Source organism: Marmota flaviventris, chromosome 13 (genome assembly GCF_047511675.1).
Source record: "Marmota flaviventris isolate mMarFla1 chromosome 13, mMarFla1.hap1, whole genome shotgun sequence".
NCBI classification, from domain to species: Eukaryota; Metazoa; Chordata; class Mammalia; order Rodentia; family Sciuridae; genus Marmota; species Marmota flaviventris.
In genome coordinates this window covers 18,703,510-18,722,618 of record NC_092510.1, presented here as the reverse complement: position 1 = coordinate 18,722,618, position 19,109 = coordinate 18,703,510, and the positions used below count along the sequence as shown (strand labels likewise).

The 19,109-nt window shown below is 34.4% G+C and overlaps 2 protein-coding genes across 7 annotated transcripts in view; both read right to left on the bottom strand.

Annotated features, from left to right (window-relative positions):
• LOC139701552 (intermembrane lipid transfer protein VPS13A-like) overlaps positions 1–9,740 on the bottom strand; it is a 99,412-nt gene extending 89,672 nt beyond the window's left edge. For all 6 annotated transcript variants that reach the window (XM_071600495.1, XM_071600496.1, XM_071600493.1 and 3 more), the window contains exon 1: positions 9,715–9,740. The gene's annotated coding sequence lies outside the window, so the exon portion shown is untranslated. The remainder of the gene's footprint in view (positions 1–9,714) is intronic.
• LOC139701616 (intermembrane lipid transfer protein VPS13A-like) lies at positions 9,590–17,885 on the bottom strand. Its single transcript, XM_071600796.1, has 6 exons — positions 17,814–17,885; positions 17,621–17,747; positions 14,822–14,865; positions 12,432–12,474; positions 10,078–10,173; positions 9,590–9,816 (listed from the first exon to the last, which is right to left on the bottom strand). Exons 1-6 carry the CDS (start codon positions 17,883–17,885, stop codon positions 9,692–9,694), a joined length of 507 nt encoding a protein of 168 aa, XP_071456897.1. The 3' UTR covers positions 9,590–9,691.
• Positions 17,886–19,109: the final 1,224 nt, after the last annotated feature.

The window sequence follows — 19,109 nt, the reverse complement described above, 5'->3', positions numbered from 1 at the left end:
TGCTCTTTTTTCTAATTTTCCCTTGTCAATAAAGACCCAACCCTGAATAAGACCAATTTTATATAAACTTCATATAAAAATATGCTCATGCTTGTGTCTTACCAGGTGAGTGCTACAAAATACAGATCACAACAGGACAGACTAGAATTATGGTACAGTACTCATCACTATCTTCAAGCAACCAGTAACCCTATTACATTTCTCTAGTCAACATGTTCATACTCTTAGAACAACTATTTCAAAATTCATTTTGACTCTCTTCAAAGTTCCAACTACTCTATTTACACAACTCTGTTTTCTTTTACTAGATGTTCTTGCCTCCAACTTTGGAAGAAGGCAGTTTCACAGTTAGATAACTCCTTCTCTGTCATCATGATTCAGTCAAAACAACTGTTTTTAAGGTGAACAATAACCTACACGCCAGAAACAAAATAATTTCTTAATCATCTTACCCATATATTTCATCAAGATCTATTGTTTGCATCTTAAAACAGCCCCTTTCCCACAGAACTATAAATTCCAAATTTCCTCCTATTATTTATCCACTCCTTTTCTCTTTTTGTATGTTTTCCTCTGCTATACAATCCTACATGTTAGATTTCTTTAAGGCTCAATCCTAGGATTATTTCACTTCTTACTCTATAGTGCTGCTTCAGGGAACCTCATCTATATCTTCTTGCCTGAATTATAAATCCAATGCTGGTAACTCTCAAATAAATATTGAATAAAGTAGGAAGTGAAATACAAAGTGCAGAGAACTCAACACATTCAGTAAACTACAAAGAGTTCAATATGGCTAGAGTGAAGAATGGAGGAGATGAGATTTGGGGCCAGTTATAAGGCTAGAGACGTAGATGAGATTCATTATCATAAGAGCTTTTATATATTTTGCTGAAGAGTTTAAACCTTATCCTGATAAGAACAAGGTGTCAATAATGAATTTTAAGCATGACTACGCATTTATATTTTAGATCTAGTATAATAGGAAGGACTTCTGATTAAACATGATGGATTGCATAAATTTCTCTATTGCTCAATAAAACCTCATTAAAGCAAAACAAGGGGGAAAATGAATAAATCCCCAGGGTCAAAGGAAAAAAAGAGAGGAAAAAGAGCAGATGACAAAGCAATGAAAAATCAGAAACTAGAAAGTAGATGGCCTTAAGGAAGAAGAAATTCAATTCTAAATGACCATGAATGGAAATACCATTGAAACACAAAATTAATTTGAAAACAGAATCCTGGAAACATTCAGGCTTAAACCCCCACAAAAGAAAAATGGCCATCAGGGAGCACGGTGAAGGGAAAGGGAGACAATACAAGAATTGATTTAAAGTCTGCATACAAAGTAGTTAAACTTCTAGGTCCTCTCCTAATAGCCAAGCAATTATCCCTTTTGCAAACAAATGAGAATGGAATGGTTTATTCTGGAGAAAATTTACCTAACAGGCTCCAGATTCATTTGGGGGGGGGGGCAGCAGAATAAGGCTCACACTAAAACAGAGTAAAATTCTACATAATGTACAATTACATGCACATTCACTTAATAATATTATCAAACACATAACAAAGCTGAGCTAGAAAATATATGTAATTAGAGGAGGATCCAAGATGGTGGTCCAAAGGGAGGAAGCATTCTGTGTCGCTCCATGACCTAAGACTCAAGTAGTAAGAATACTGCTTCTTTGAGCGCACGAGTGTGCATGCACGAGAGAGAGAGAGAGAGAGAGAGAGAGAGAGAGAGAGAACACCCCCACACACACAGCTGCTCCCACGCAGGGCTTCAGGCCTCAGCATTAGAGCAGGACTCCCCACTACTCACCAACATAGGTCTCCCAGGTGCCCAAGCAGGACCACCAGCATCAGAACCCACAAAGGACTTCTGGCAACCCACCCACACAGAAATCCCAGACAATGCTCCCACGCAGGACACATGGCCACTGCCCACGCGCAGGAACTCCAGCCACCACTCCCATGCAGACTCCATCTACTAACATGGGGCTCCCACATCACCTCCATCTTGGGACTCTGCAGCCATTGTCATAGTCCCCTGTGTGCAGTAGATTACCTGCACCTGGGGACATTGCACAGGTTCTGAAGACAGCCAACAGCCACAACACTGCACACCACAGAGCTAATCTCTAAACACATCGCCCAACACCATGGCCCGGCTCTCCCAACCCGACCCAACACCCCATGGCTGAAAACAGTTGCCTCCATCTTGGGTCACCTTCATCACCACCTTTGGTTGGGGCAACTCCAAGTATGGAACACTGGCAGAGCAGGTATCATAGTTCCCAATTACCCCGTCTCCCCGGCAGCCGCTAGCCTAGCAGTGACTGCACAATACAAAACAACTCTCCAAGACAGGTGTGCGGCTCCCAAAGCACAACCCATAAGACCTCTGGAGATAAAGGTCCCTGATTAGGAAGTAGAAAGGGAAAGGGTGAGTGAGATACAATTTGGAGTCTAATTTAAGAGACCAGGAACTGTGAGATCTATAGGTGAGATAAGGAGATAAGACCAGGCACTCACATCACATGAGCAGGCCCCAAAGGAGATCCTTGGGGTGCAGTCTCCCATTGGGGAATGGCAGGTGCCATACCCCACTTCCAGGTGACCTGCACCCAAGTCCAACCCTCCCACTTTGGTAACCTTCACCATCCTGAGGGTAGAGATATCAGCTAACAACAGTCAACCCCACCTACTGGGAGAGAAGGAAAGCAGGAAAGATACTAATCTCCAACCAAAACAATTCTTATTTCTTTCTTCAAGATTATACTTTCCTCTCCCTCTCCCTCCCCCTCTCTCTCTCTCTCTCTCTCTCTCTCTCTCTCTCTCTCTCTCGCCCTCACATCCCTAACATATCTGAAACCAAGTACTTTGTATGAATTAGGATACTGAGGACTGGGATGTCTAAATAGTATCTTACAGTTGTGTTGTATATTCTTTTTTCTCCTATTTTTACATTTTTTAAATTTTTCTAATATTTATGTGTTTTTTGTTTATGTGTTCTACTGTCTTTCCACTTGTCTTCCCAAAATTACTTTCTTCTCCTGCTACTAAACTTTCTTCTTTAGATTCTTCTTTCATATTTCCTAAGATATAATAACTCTACATCCTCACCTCCTATCTACTCAACATCTTATCCTCCACCTCACTCCAGGCTCTTTGTCCAACATCAGAAACTGTAAACCCTTTTGCAAACCTACTATTTATATTGTAGATAATAACTAAATTCACCATTTCTGTATATTGTGACCAAACTGTAAACATCTTAATAACAACTATTTGGTTTAAGGTTGTATGTTATTTGTATTGGGAACTATTAACATTGTCCTTCCCCTCAAAGGAGAGGTACTGGAACCCTGCAGGGACAATATAAGCCTATATGGTAAAACTGGAACACCTCCAATCCTGCTAAAAGGGAAGACACAAGAACAATGTGAAAAGACAAAGGAAGAAAGTGTACCAAACAAATAAAGTCACTACATTTTCAGATCCATGGCCAACACAGAAGAAGAAATGACAGAGAAGGAGTTCAGGATGTACATGATTAAAATGTGCTGTGAATTAAACAATGATATGAGAACAAATACAGGCAGGAAAGATCATTTCAATAAACAGCTACATAAGCAAATACAGGAAGCAAAAGATTACTTCAATAGGATGATGGAGGTTCTAAAAAAAACACCAAACAGAAATTCTTGAAATGAAAGAAATAATAAACCAAGTTAAAAGTTCAATTGAAAGCATCACCAATAGATTAGACCACTTGGAAGACAGGACCTCAGACCATGAAGAGAAAATATATAATCTTGAAAAGAATATAGACCACCCAATGAAGATGGTAAGAAACCATGAGTAGAGCATTCAAAATATGGCAGTGCATAAAAAGAACAGATTTAAGAATTATTGGGATAGAGGAAGGTATAGAATTCCAAACCAAAGGAATGAGCAATCTAGGAAATACTATCAGAAAATTTTCCAAACATGAAGAATGAATTGGAAAAGCAAATATAAGAGGCTTACAGGACGCCAAATGTACAAAATCACAACAGTTCCACACCAAGGCACATTATAATGAAAATGTCTAGCATACAGAATAAAAAGAGAATTTTAAAAGCCAGGAGTGAAAAGAATCAGATTACATGTAGGGGAAATCCAATTAGGTTATCTGCAGATTTGTCAACCCATACCCTGAAAGCTAGAAGATCCTGGAACAACATTTATCAAGCTCTGAAAGAAAATGGATGCCAATCAAGAACCTTATATCAAGCAAAATAAAGATTTAGATTTGATGATGAAATAAAAACCTACCATGATAAAAAAAAAAGTTAAAAAGAATTTACAACTAGAAAGCCTGCACTACAGAACATCCTAGGCAAAATATTCCATGAAGAGGAAATGAAAAAAAAACAATAAAATTCATCAGAGGGAGGTATCACACTAAAGAAAAAACTAATCAAAGGAGAACCAAGTCAAATTAAATGACAAAAATGGTTGAGAATACAAATCATGTCTAAATAATAACCCTGAATGTTAATGGTCTAAACTCACATATCAAAAGACACAGACTAGCAGATTAGATTTTTTAAAAAGACCCAACAATATGATGCCACCAAGAGACTCATCTCATAGGAGAAGACATCCACAGACCGAAGGTGAAAGGTGGGGAAAAATCATACCACTCACATGGACTGCGGAAGCAAGCAGGGGTTTCCATCTTCATATCAAATAAAGTAGACATCAAGCTAAAGTTAATCAAAAGGGAGAAAGAAGGATATTTCATACTGCTCAAGGGAACCATACACCGACAAGACTTAACAATTATAAAAATATATTCCCCAAACAATGGAGCATCTACATTCATCAAACTCTTCTCAAGTTCAATAATCAAACAGACCATAACACAATAATTTTGAGTGACTTTAACATACCACGTCCACCACTAGATAGATCTTCCAAACAAAAGAAACTACAGAACTCAATAATACAATCAATAACTTAGACCTGACATATATATATAGAGAGAATATTTCATCCTTCAACAAGCGAATACACTTTCTTCTCAGCAGCACATGGTTCCTTCTCTATACTAGATCATGTATTATGCCACAAAGAAACTCTTAGCAAATACAAAAAAGTAGAGATACTATCCTGCATTCTATCAGATCATAATGAAAAAAAATTACAAATCAATGATAAAATAAAAATAAAAGCTACTCCAACACGTGGAGACTAAGTAATATGCTACTGAATGAACAAAGGGTTGCAAAAGACATCAAGGAGGAGATTCAAAAATTCTTAGAGGTAAATGAGAACACTGACACAACATATCAAAATCTCTGGGACACCATAACGGCAGTACTAAGAGGAAAGTTCATTGCATGGAGTTCATTCCTTAAAAAAAAAAAAAAAAAAGTCAACAAATATATGACCTAACATTACATTTCAAAGCCCTAGAAAAAGAAGAACAAATCAACACCAAAAGCAGAAGACAGAAAATAATTAAAATCAGAGCTGAAATCCATGAAAGTGAAACAAAAGAAACAACTGAAAAAATTGACAAAAAGTTGCTTCTTTGAAAAAAATATATAAAATTGACAGACCCTTAGCCATGCTAATGAAGAGAAGGAGAGAGAAAACTCAAATCACTAACATACATGATGAAAAAGGTACTATCACAACAGACACTACAAAAATACAGAAGATAATTAGAAATTATTTTGAAAACTTATATTCCAATAAAATAGAAAATACTGAAGGCATCGACAAATTTCTAGAGTCATATGATTTGCACAAATTGAATCAGAATGATATACACAATTTAAATTTATCAATTTTAAATGATGAAATAGAAGATGCCATCAGAAGCCTACTGACCAAGAAAAGTCCAGGACCAGATGGATACACATCCGAGTTCTACAAGACTTTTGAAGAAGAACTAATACCAATACTCTCGAATTTATTTCAGGAAATAGAAAAAGAGGCAGCACTTCCAAACTCATCCTATGAGGCCAATGTCACCCTGATTCCAAAACCAGGCAAAGACACATCAAAGAAAGAAAACTTCAAACCAATTTCACTAATGAACATACATGCAAAAATTCTCAATAAGTTCTGACGAATCAAATAAAAACATATCAAAAAGATAATGCACCATGATCACAAGGGGTTCACTCCAGGGATACAAGTTTGGTTCAACATACGGAAATGAATAAATGTAACTCATCACATCAAGAGACTTAAAGATAAGAATCATATGATTTTATCTAATGATAATCAATGCAGAAAAAAAGCATTTGTCAAATACAGCACCCCTTCATGTTCAGAACACTAGAAAAACCAGGGAAAAACAGGCACATATCTTGACATTTTGTAAAAGCTATCTACGCAAAGCCCCAGGCCAACATCATTCTAAATTGAGAAAAATTGAAAGTATTCCCTCTAAAAACTAGAACAAGACAGGTATGCCCTCTTTCACCATTTCTATTTAACACAATTCTTAAAACACTGGCCACAGCAATTAGACAGATGAAAGAAATTAAATGGATATGGATAGGAAAAGAAGAATTCAAATCAGCACTATGCTAATGATATGACTGTATACATAGAAGACCCAAAAAATTCCACCAGAAAACTTCTAGAACTAGTAAATGAATTCAGCAAAGTAACAGGATACAAAATCAATACCCATTAAACAAAGGCATTTCTGTATATCTGATATACAAATCCTCTGAAAGGAAAATTACCCATTTATAATAGCCTCAAAACAAATAAAATACTTGGAAATCAACCTAACAAAAGAAGTGAAAGACCTCTACAATGGAAACTATAGAACACTAAAGAAATTAAAGAAGACCTTAGAAGATGAAAAGATCTGCCTTGTTCTTGGAGAGGCAGAATTAATATTGTCAAAATGACCATAGTACCAAAAGCACTATACAGATTTAAGGCAATTCCAATCAAAATCCCAATGACATTCCTTTTAGAATTAGAAAGAACAGTCATGAAATTCATCTGGAAAAATAAAGAGACCCAGAATAACTAAAGCTATCCTTAGCAAGAAGAGTGAAACAGGTGGCATCACTTTACCAGACCTTAAACAATACTACAGAGCAATAGTAACAAAAATAGCATGGTATTGGCACCAAAATAGATTTGTAGACCAATGGTACAAAATAGAGAACAAAGACTAACCTACATAATTACAGTTATCGTATATGGACAAAGGTGCCAAAAACATACATTGGAGAAAAGATAGCCTCTTCAACAATGGTGCTAGGAAAACTAGAAATCCATATGCAACAAAATGAAATTAAAACCCTATCTCCCACCATGCACAAAACTCAACTCAAAGTGGATCAAGGACCTAGGAATTAAACCAGATAAACTGTGCCCAAATCTCCATCATGTCAGATTAGGCCCCACTTTCCTTAATAAGACTCTTATAGTACAAGAAGTAAAATCAAGAATAAATAGGATGGATTCAAACTAAAAAGCTTCTTCTCAGCAAAAAAAGAATAGAGAGACTATATCTTGGGAGCAAATTTTTACCCCTCACACATCAAAGACCACTGATCCCTAGGGTATATAAAGAACTCAAAAAGCTAAACACCAAAAAAAAGAAATAACCCAATCAATCAATGGGCCAAGGAACTGAACAGACACTTCTCAGAGATGATATATAATCAATCAATAAATATATGAAAAAATGTTCATCATCTCTAGCAATTAGAGAAATGCAAATCAAAACTACTCTAAGACTTTATCTCACTCCAGTCAGAATGGCAGCTATTATGCATACAAACAACAATAAGTGTTGGCGAGGATGTGGGGAAAAAGGCACACTCATACAGTGCTGGTGGGACTGCAAATTGGTGCTACCAATATAGAAAGCAGTATGGAGATTCCTTGGAAAACTGGGAATGGAACCACAATTTGACCTAGCTATCCCACTCCTCGGTCTATTCCCAAAGGATTTAAAAACAGCATACTACAGGGACACAGCCACATCCATGTTTATAGCAACACAACACAACAGCTAAACTGTAGAATCAACCTAGATGCCCTTCAGTAGATGAATGGATAAAGAAAATGTGGTATATATACACAATGAAATATTATTCAGCATGAATAGAGAATAAAATCATGGCATTTGCAGGTAAATGGATGGAGTTGGAGAATATTATGCTAAGTGACGTAAGCCAATACCAAAAAGTGCCAAATGTTTTCTCCAATATAAGGATACTGATTCATAATGGGGTTGGAGGAGGGCATGGGTTTATAAGGATAAAGGATATTATTTATGCCTTAAGATAGATGAACTCTAGATAGGGAAAAGGGAAGGGATGGGAAAGTAGAAGGCATGGGGGTAGGAAAGGCGATAGAAGAAGATGGACATCATTACCCTAAGTACATGTATGAAGACACAAATGGTGTGACTCTACTTTGTGTAAAACTAGAGATATAAAAAATTGTGCTCATATATAACAAATTAGAATAATTTAAAAAAAGAAAATCTATGTAATTAGAGTATACTATTTGGCTCAACGGTAAACATTTATACTACTTGGTCAATCTTCACAGTCCCATCACTATATCATTCACACACACACTATACACATACACACACACCCACATACACACACACAGTCTAAATTTAATAAATCAAGTAATAGAAATGTATCTTATTTAGCAATATGATAATTCTTTAGGGAGTAGGGTATATGGCTAAGTGAGAAGTGTTTTGTTTATTTAACTTTGGGTACTATAGTACTATTTAGCTTTAAAGTTATGTACTGTTTATTATATTGATAAAATAAATATTTTAAAAAGAAAATGCCTACAAATGACTATATAGAGGATATGAAAAAAGTCTGACAAAGAAAATAGATTTACATGTGGTACTACCAGAGATTATGCTAAATCTCCACTAATGTTTGTCAACAGGTAAAACATTTTATTTCTGGAGTTCACTTTTCATTTAAAAACAATCAATGCAAGAATAGTGAAGTATACATATGCTTTATTTTAAAGATGCTTAGCTGTTCAAGGAATAACAGAGGAGTAAAAGATAAGCAAAGGACTAGATTAGGTAGATGACTTTATTTTTAAAAATAAGGAGAGGCTACAGTATGTTTAAGCTAAGAAGAAAAATCCACTAGGGAAAGAAGCAAAGAGTCAGCATGTAAAAAGTAGCTGGAGATGCTGACTAGGAAGTGAAAATAAAGAGATGCAGGATACCTCATATACCACTGAAAAAGGGCTTATAGTAATAATGGACCATGTGGTCTAATTTGAATAGGAAAAGATGTGAAGTAAGAAAGCAAATAAACAGTCTATGGCAAATATAAATATATCAAGATACTAAGTATCTTCAAAAGTGTAAAAATTGATACAAGGAGAATACAAAAGCAAGGACTAGAAAGGTAAGAAAATACACTTGATAAAATTAATGGCTATCACTAAAAACTGACCTTTATCCTTATAAACCAGACATAGTATTTATGCCTTAAGATAAATTCTGCAAGGTAAAAAATTTTGTATACATGACAAAATACAAACCACACTAAAATTCTCCATGTAATAAGATTCTCTCATATTTGTTAAATAATCTCAGTGCCTCCAGAGACAAACATTCTATTATGAGAAATATTTGTTTTTTTACACTTTCTTATTAGCACTTTTAGGTTTGTTTGGTTTTTTTACCTTGATCAACTACTTTTTGCTTTGTTTCTTCTATTCTTTTTAATTCCTGTTGCTTTGCTTCTAGGAGTTGTTTTTCTTCCTTTAAAGGATCATATTTTATTCCTATAGAAGCATTAAAAGGAAGAATCTAAATACTTTAAATTTAAATATACTCATTCTAATATTTACCTTTGAAAAAAATCACTAATTCATCGTCTACAAAAATTTAGAATAAAAGCCAATTTTATTTGAATATACCAAATTTATATATTAAAATATCTCCAAAATACCACCCAAAATATTTTATACAAATATAATTATAAAACATAAAGGTTTTCCCATCTATAAAAAAGAGTAAATTATAAACTTTAATATTTGACTTACTGGAAGAAGGCACTATGAGTAAATAAATATCTTCTAATACAGCTTCAAATGGTTGAGTATAAAGGTTTTTCCATGGAATTCTAAGTTTAAGATTACCTACAGTCAAAAAAAAAAAAAGTATGAAAATATTCATCCAACCTACATTTACCATCCATCTATTTTATTCTGCCTTAGAAGAGATCTTTGAAAGATCAATAAGACTAACTATATCCAATAATGGCAAGGGGACAATATGCTCATTGTACCACACATTTGGAAATGTTTTCTCATTCAACAAATTGTATTCCTATTATATATACTAGGGAAGATGCTAAGTGGTGAGGATACAATAAAAACTAAACTGACTTCTTCTCCAGAAACTTGGTGTCAGGTTGGGATTGTAGCTCAGTGGTAGAGTGCTTGCTTAGCACATGTGAGGCATTGGGTTCGATCCTCAGCACCACATAAAAATAAATAAAATAAAGGTATTGTGTCTATCTACAACTAAAAATATTGAATTTTTAAAAAGAAAGTGACTAGAAAGAAAAAATAAACAATAATAATAATATTAAAGAACGATAGTTGTGCTCTATATGTGTAATAAGAATTGTAATGCATTCCACTGTTGTTGTGTATTTTAAAAATAATTAAATAAAATTTTAAAAAAAGAACGATAGGTACTAGGAGAAAGGTATGCAAACAAATACCTTAAATGATTCTCCAAATTATCTTGTTTAGTCCAGAGTTCTTTCCATTACCTTGTATTACCACTAAACATTACCTTATCATTTTTAAACAATAGCAAGCAAGAAAAAAGAGGAATGCATGATCTAAGGGAAATAGGTCCATCAAAAGGAACTAGATATCTATATACACACACATATGTATATACATGCATATACATATACATATATATGAATTTATATATCTATACTCACACATATACATACACACACACACATTTGGGTGGGAAAGAGGTGGTGCCTGAGAATCAAACCCAACACCTTATGCCTACGAAGCACATATTATATCACTGAGCTTTACCCACCACTCCCTCCTGATACATGAGGTTAAATTAATACACAATAAAATATGACAATAATTATTTTAAGAATTCAATGACTTATTGAAATTTTTAAAAGCTATCTTAAATATATTACCTGTTGTACAATGGACTAATGGGGATTATTCACCATACCCAAATATGCATTTATAGGATTATTATGATACCATAAGAAATAAATGAGTTCAAGTCAACTTGGATTATAAGAAATCCTTATTACACATAAATACAACATGGTTATAAGTATTTAAAATATATACATGTACACAATCAAAAACTCCAAAAAGAAAAATGTAAGGGGGCAAAATAATGGGTGATGTTCCCCCCCACCCTTTTACTTATGCTAAACTGCCTTTAAATGGGTGGAGGAATGGGACAAAATTCAAGTCTTGGCAATATAAGGTGATGAAAACTTTCTGTGGTATATGGTCCAATACCAACTATAATACACAAAACTGTGAAAACCTTCATAATATAATTTATGTAAACTTTCAAAATACCAGTTCCTCAATGGGACCAATACATATTCAATAACATTATAGAATCCCACTTCAAAAACAATATAGCAAAAATTTCAAAGTCCCAACTAAAGACACTTATCATCTTCCACAATATTTAAAATAAAACCATAATATAATCTAAGAATTATGACAAGTTTTTATTAAACATGTTGAAACTTTACACTCAGTTTCTAGTCAATCAATATATTTAAAGTATGCACTATAAATACAGGTAAATTAATACAAAAACAAGGGGCTGGGGTACTAACTTAGAGGTTGAGCACTTGCCTAGGACATACCAGACCCTATCTTTGATCCCAGAACCACAAAAAAATAACATAAGATAAATAATTAAAAATAAAATTTAAAATATAAAAAATGTAAAACAAGAAATTATACAGTATTTTCTGGAAATTCTGGAAACCTAGGGAAAAAAATCCAGAGCAGAAACAAGTTTTCAGATTGGTTCCTGGTGACAGTACACGGATGATCCAAACCCTCATCCTCACATCATATATCCAGTACTAATCAGAATACAGCAACAGTGATTACTCAGAAACCTAGAAAACAAAGACACTTAAGGTACCTGGTGGCCCCCAACTCAATTTTAAAACCTACTAGAATGTGTCATTTCTAAATTATGAAGGTATCAAGTACTGGGCAAGAGTACATAAATCTCACAATATTTTTAAGCCATACAACTAAACCCTACCTAAACAAGAATACATGATAACTTTATTTTCAGCAGTGCTCAGAAATATTTAAAATATATCATTACAGGGCAAGAAGGGCATTCCACTAATACAGCTTACCAATATGACCAACTTTAACTTTAAAGGGCACATCCAGTTGACTCTACCAAGAAAAAAAAATATGTAAAACATTAATAAATATAAAGTTCAAAACAAAAACTACTTTTTTCTCCCAATAATTGCTTAAAGCGTATCTGAATTACCTGCACATTATCTTCAATACTTACTTAAATTTACAAATATATAATTAAAATATTATTCAAGTCAATAAAATTAATGGAGGCTTCTCTTTTCATAATAAGTAGTATAAGGGTCCACATTCCTGCTGCCCAAAAAAGCTACCCATACCAGATAATTAACACTTTTGTATTATTTTTTTTTAAGTGAGAAAGCTCACTGTCCGTTTGTGCTTCTAGAAACATTTTGCAAAAAAAAAAAAAAAAGTTTCAAAACATTTCTCCCCATTCAATGTCAGAAAGAACAGCCTTTATAATAAATGGTGTTAGGAAAATTGTATACCTAGTTGCAAAAATATGTCTTATGCCATACAAAAAATTAACTCAAAATGGATTAAAGAACTAAATGTAAAAGCTAACACTATAAACGTCTTAGAGGAAAATATAAGGAAAAATCTTCATGACATTAGATTTGGCAATGATTTCCTGGATAAGACAACAAAAGCACACATAATTTAAAAAACAGATGAACTGACCTTTATCAAATTAAAAACTTTTGAACACCAAAGGATACTGTCAATAGAATGTTAAGGTAACCATTGGAAAGAGGTAAAATATCTGTTAAGGGTCAATATGCAGAATAGATAGATTGCCAAAAACTTAACAACCACAGCAACAACAACAAAAACCTGATTAAAAAACGATAAAGGACTTGGACAGACATTTCTACAAACATACACAAATGGTAATAAGCACATGAAAAGAGGTTCAATATCATTAGTCATTACTAATTTAAATTGATACTAATCAAAATAATAAGATATCACTTCACATCTATTGGAATGGCTATTATCAAATAAAAGCAGAAATAACAAATGCTAGAAGATTTAAAGGATATGAAGAAATTCTTTTTTTTTTTTTTTTTTGGTTCTGGTGATTGAACCTAATACCACTGAACTATTTCTCCTGTCTTTTTTACTTTTGAGACAGGGTCTCAATAAGTTGCTGAGAGTCTTGCTAAATTTCTGAGACTGGCTTAGAACTTGCAAACCTCCTGCCTTAGCCTTCTGTGTTGCAGGCATACATCAAGGCACTCAACAAGGATTTGGAGAAATTAAAATCCTGTGCACTGCCGGGGGGAATGGAAAATGGTACAACTACTATGGAGAAAAAAACCTGGGTGGTCTCTAAAATATATATAAATATAAATAAAAATTTTCATATGACCCAGCAATTTTACTCCTAAATAAATACTCAAAGAAGTTGAAAACAGCATCTGGAATGAACACATGTACACAAATATCATTGTAGCATTATTCACAAGAGCCAAAAGGCAGAAACAACCCATGTGTTCATCAACAGCTGAATGGATACGATCCGTATGTATATGTACACACACACACACACACACCACAAATATTATTCAGCCATAACAAGGAATGAGAGTCTGATACATGCTACAACATGATGAACCATAAAGACACTTTGTAAGTGAAATAAGCTAGACATAACTGGACAAATACCACATAATTCCATTTATATTTAGAATAGGCAAATGTATCAGGGTGGTGAGAGGGGATTAGGAAACTACTTTTTAATGAATACAGAGCTTCAGTTTGCAATGTATAAAGAGTCCCAGGGTCTGTGGGGAGAGGGAATAGACGTTACTATTTAATGGCTATAGTTTCTCCTGGGGATGGAAAAGTTGTGGAAATAGTACTATGAAGGCTGCACGAAATTGTGAATATAAGCCATGCCACTGAACTGAACATATTAAAATGGTATTTTAAAAAAGTGAAAACTGAGGGGGGGGCTGCAATTGTGGCTCAGTGGTAGAGCGCTCATCTAGCATGTGTGAGATCCTGGGTTCGATCCTCAGCACCACATAAAAATAAATAAATAAAATGAAGGTACTGTGTCCATCTACAACTAAAAAAAAAATTAAGTGAAAACTAGAAGACAAATGAAACACTAAAATAAAACAGTATGGGAATAAATAAAATATAAATTTTTATGTATGCAAGTATGTATGTATTTATGGCAATGTTGGGGTCTGAAACCAGGGCCTTACCCATACTAGGTAAGCATTCTACCACTGAGCCACAATATCAGTTTGTGCTTTTAATGAAATTGAATCTTTGTTTTACACAATTCACATTTTAAAAATAACTTCCAAAAAGTTTTTTCAAACTTACATAATTTAGAATGGCAAGCTGTATTAGGAAGAATACATCAAATGCACTAACATTAAAAATTTTTATAGTTAATACCTACCAGGGCATTTTCTTTGACTTCAAGATTCTTGAGGGCCACATCTCCTAAAAAAAAAAAAAAAAAAATTACAAAAATAAACTTAAAATGTTCAAAACTTTTTCATTTTAAAAGGTTAAGTATGTTTCATTCTTAAATATAATACTAGGGAAGAATAATCACAAAAAAAGTACATAAACAGAAAATAAAATCTACCTTTTTTTTTTTTTAACTAGCTTACCTTCATTCTTCTGCATGACCTAAGATGGTATGTTTAATCAAAACCTATTGAAATTTTTTTACCTCTGCAATTGTAGCCTAACATTAATGTATACAAATAATTTAATCAGAATAATACAAACAATATAAATCCACCAAAGTAGCATAATACAAGATCAATAAGCAAAAAGCAAGTTGTATTTATATGGGCAATGAACAGTCTGGAAAGAAATTATAAAAATGTAAAATCAGTGAGCACACAGATATTTAAATATAAAAATTTTCAAATTCAAATACAAAATGAAAAAAATTTAAATTAACATAATAGAACTGCCAGATGATTATTATTTTTCCAGAGGAGAAAAAAAGGAGAGATAACATTACATACATATTATATGTAATATGATATAGTTTGAGTAATAATAGCTGCGAAATTTCCAAAATTAATGATACAAACACCATAGATCCAGGAAGCTCAGAGAACACCAAGTTCTGACCTCTCTGGGGACTACTGAAAGGAATGGTTTCTGTATTAGATGACTCAGAGCTCAGGAAAAGAAATTATAGTTTGGATATCAGGTTAAAAGCCAAGAAAACCAGTGGTAGACACCATAACTCATAAGAGCTACACCGAACTATAGCCTGTAAAACTGAGATCCAAGAGATTAAGTATAAATAAATACAAAAAGAATACATATGGCACAAAGAAGTAGGTGAGGTATATTTAAAAATTTAAGTCATATTAAAAGCAGTTGTAACCTGGTATAGTGGTAATCTCAGCAACTCAGGAGGTTGCAGCAGGAGAATCACAAGTTTGAACCCAGCTTCAGCAACTTGGCAAGACCCCTGGCTGCTTGCAGGCAAGCAAGCAGCTGCATATCTGGGGGAACTGAGAGGGGGAAAAAAAAAAAACCCACAAACATAAGCCAAGGGATAATGCATGCCAAAAAGAAGGCTGAGAAAACCTTAGGCCTTCATTCAGGGCTTCCTCATGAAGGTCTCTTAAGTACAGAGCCAGTCTGCAGACTAAGAGGCAGCTCTCTTTTCAAATACCCAATTTTTAAGAAAAGATAAATAATACATACAAAGATGCATACAAAGAAACACAAAAACATGGTCCATTCTAAGGTGAAAAAACTTCAGGAAACCAACATTAAAGAAACAGGCTCAGGATTTACTAGAAAAATGACTTTAAAACAACTTTCAATTATGATCAAAGAACTGAAGAAACACAGGATACAGAACTTAAGGAAATCTGGGAAACTATAAACAAAGAATATCTACAGAGTTAGAAATATTAAAAAAAAAGAACCAAATATAAATTCTAGAGCTGAAAAGTATAATAATCAGATGGAAAAATTTGCTACAGAAATATTAATAGTAGATTTAAACAGGCAGAAGAAACAATCACTGTCTTGAAGATCAGTCATCTGAAATTGTAGAGGAGCAAAAAAGAAGAAAAGTAAATAGAGCCTAAGGACTAACAGGACACTATCAAATTGATCATTTTATGTGTCATGGAAGTCTCAGAGATGAGAGATAAAGAGCAGAGAGCTCTTTGAAGAAATAACATACAAAAACTTCCCACATTTAAGGAAGACATGAATATACAAATCCAAGAATCTCAAGAAATTCCAGATAGGATAAACCTAAAGATTATTAAACTTCTCAGCAGAAACTTTGCAATCAAAAGTCAATGAGATAACATATTTAAAATACTGGGAAACAATTTTAACAAAGATTATATCCACTTAAACTCTTTCAAAAATAAAAGAGAAATTAATATATTCCCAGATAAACAAAAGCTGAGCAAGTTCATTTCCATTAAACCTACCCTATAAAAAATTCTAAAGGAAATCCTTCAAGTTGAAAAGAAAGGATACCAGATAATAAACAAACATCACATGAAAAGCATAAATTTCTCCAGGAAAGTCAAACAAGGACAAATATAAGATCCAGCAGTCTTATAATGTTGATCTGCATCTCCACTTTATATTATGTTTTATATGACAAAAGTACAAAAAAATAATTATAAGTCTATGTTAATGAGTATACGACATAAGATGTAATTTGTCTCACTAATCAAAATATAGATCAAGGGGGGATGCACCTGTAAAGTTGTTTTTGTACACAATTCAAGTTAAATTGGTACTTATTTAAAATACAGTGTCATAACATCAGGATATGCAATCACCATGGTTACCACAAAGAAAATATCTATAGAATATACACCAAAAAAGGGGGGGGGGGATAAAAACATGTCCCTACCAAAAAAAAAAAAAAAAAAAAAAAATCAACTGAACACATAAAAGCCATAAGGTGCAAATGAGAGACAAAAATAAGCTTTCAAACATATAGAAAGTGAGTACCAAAAAAGACAATACTAAGTCCTTTCTTATATGTAATTACTTTAAATATAAATGTTTAACTCCCTAACCAAAAATAAATAAATAAATAATGGCAGAATGGATTAAAACAAAATAGGATCCAATAATATGCTAAGAACACACATAGGTTAAAAGCAAAAAGATAGGAAAAGAAATCTCAAAAGAGTAGGGATATCTATGCTAGATATAATCAGACATATAAACTTTAATTCAAAACCTCTTAACTGGAAGCCGCCCGCACGAGGTCGGGGCGCGCCCCTCGGCGGGGCCGGGGCAGGCTCTGGCTGCGGCGCCGGCCGTCCCTCCCCCCGGCGGTCCCAGCTCAGCCGCTGCGCTGCGAGCCCCTACAGCTGATCCACCGCTCGTGTCGCCCGCTCCTGCCTCCCTAGCGGCCGCCCTCTCCTCCGGACCGTGGCGCGCCGTGGCCCCTGCCGCCTCCTGGGGCTCCTGCTGGCGCCGCGGGCGCTGCGGGGCAAGCCCATGGTGCGCAAGGAGCGCGTGGTGAGGCCCTACTCAGAGCTGGGCGAGCGGCCGCCCGGAGGACAACCAGAGTTTCCAGTGCGACCACGAGGCCTTCCTGGGCAAAGAGGACTCCAAGACCTTCGATCAGCTCACCCCAGAAGAGAGCAAGGAGAGGCTGGGGAAGACAGTTTCAGTGATGTTCTACCAAACATTTAAGGAAAAAATACTAATCCCTTATAATCTCTTCCAGAAAACACAAGCAGAGGGAACACTTCCTAATTCATTCTATGAGGCCAGAATTATCCCAATACCAAAACCAGATAAAGATACTTTGGAAAACTCAAACTAATAGTGACAGAAAGCAGATCAGTGGCTGATCAGTGGACAAGAAACATGAGAAAGGAAAGGGGGCTTAAAAGAAAGGATGACAAAGTGACACAAGAAACTTTGGAGCATGACTGATATGTTCATTATCTTAATTCTGATGACGTATTCCAATTGCATACACATGCCAACACTTACCAAATTATAGACTTTAAAAAGTGCATTTGAAAAAAATAGTATGTATTTTACTATGTCAATTATACCTCAAATACCTGTTTAACATATATGTAGCAGGATCTAGATAGTGGATAGGTATGTAAATGGACATAGGCTAAGAAAATCTGATAACATGGATTCATACTTGAATACTTTTCATAAAAGTACTATGAAAGAACTTAGAACATGGTAAAAGTAAATAAGTAAATAAAAATTTTAAAACGATTACTTAAGGGCTGGGGATGTAGCTCAGAGGTAAAATGCTTGCTTCACATGCACAAGGTCCTGAGTTTGGTCCCCAACACTGGAAAAATAAAAATAGTAACAATAATAATACTTCAAGAATTAGAATTGGTAATTACCCCTGAACTGCAAGAACCATTTGTCTGGTTCCCTAGTATATTCCTATTTCAGAATAATGACCTCTTAAAATTAGGAAAAAGGTCCTGACTGAATCTTCATTTTTTCCTATATAGTCCAGTCCCTAGCAGAATGGAGGTATGCAGTAAATGGCTACTGTACTGTACACAAAGAGAAAACTGGGACTTAACATTTCAAAAACAGGATATGCACACCAGTTAAAGAGCAATAACTATGTTACATAAAGATGTCAGGCATAACAACAACAAAAATTATAGTTGTCCAAGTAGTGTAAATTTGGAGAAAAAAAAGAAGAGAAGAAAGACTAAATTAAGAAAAGGCTA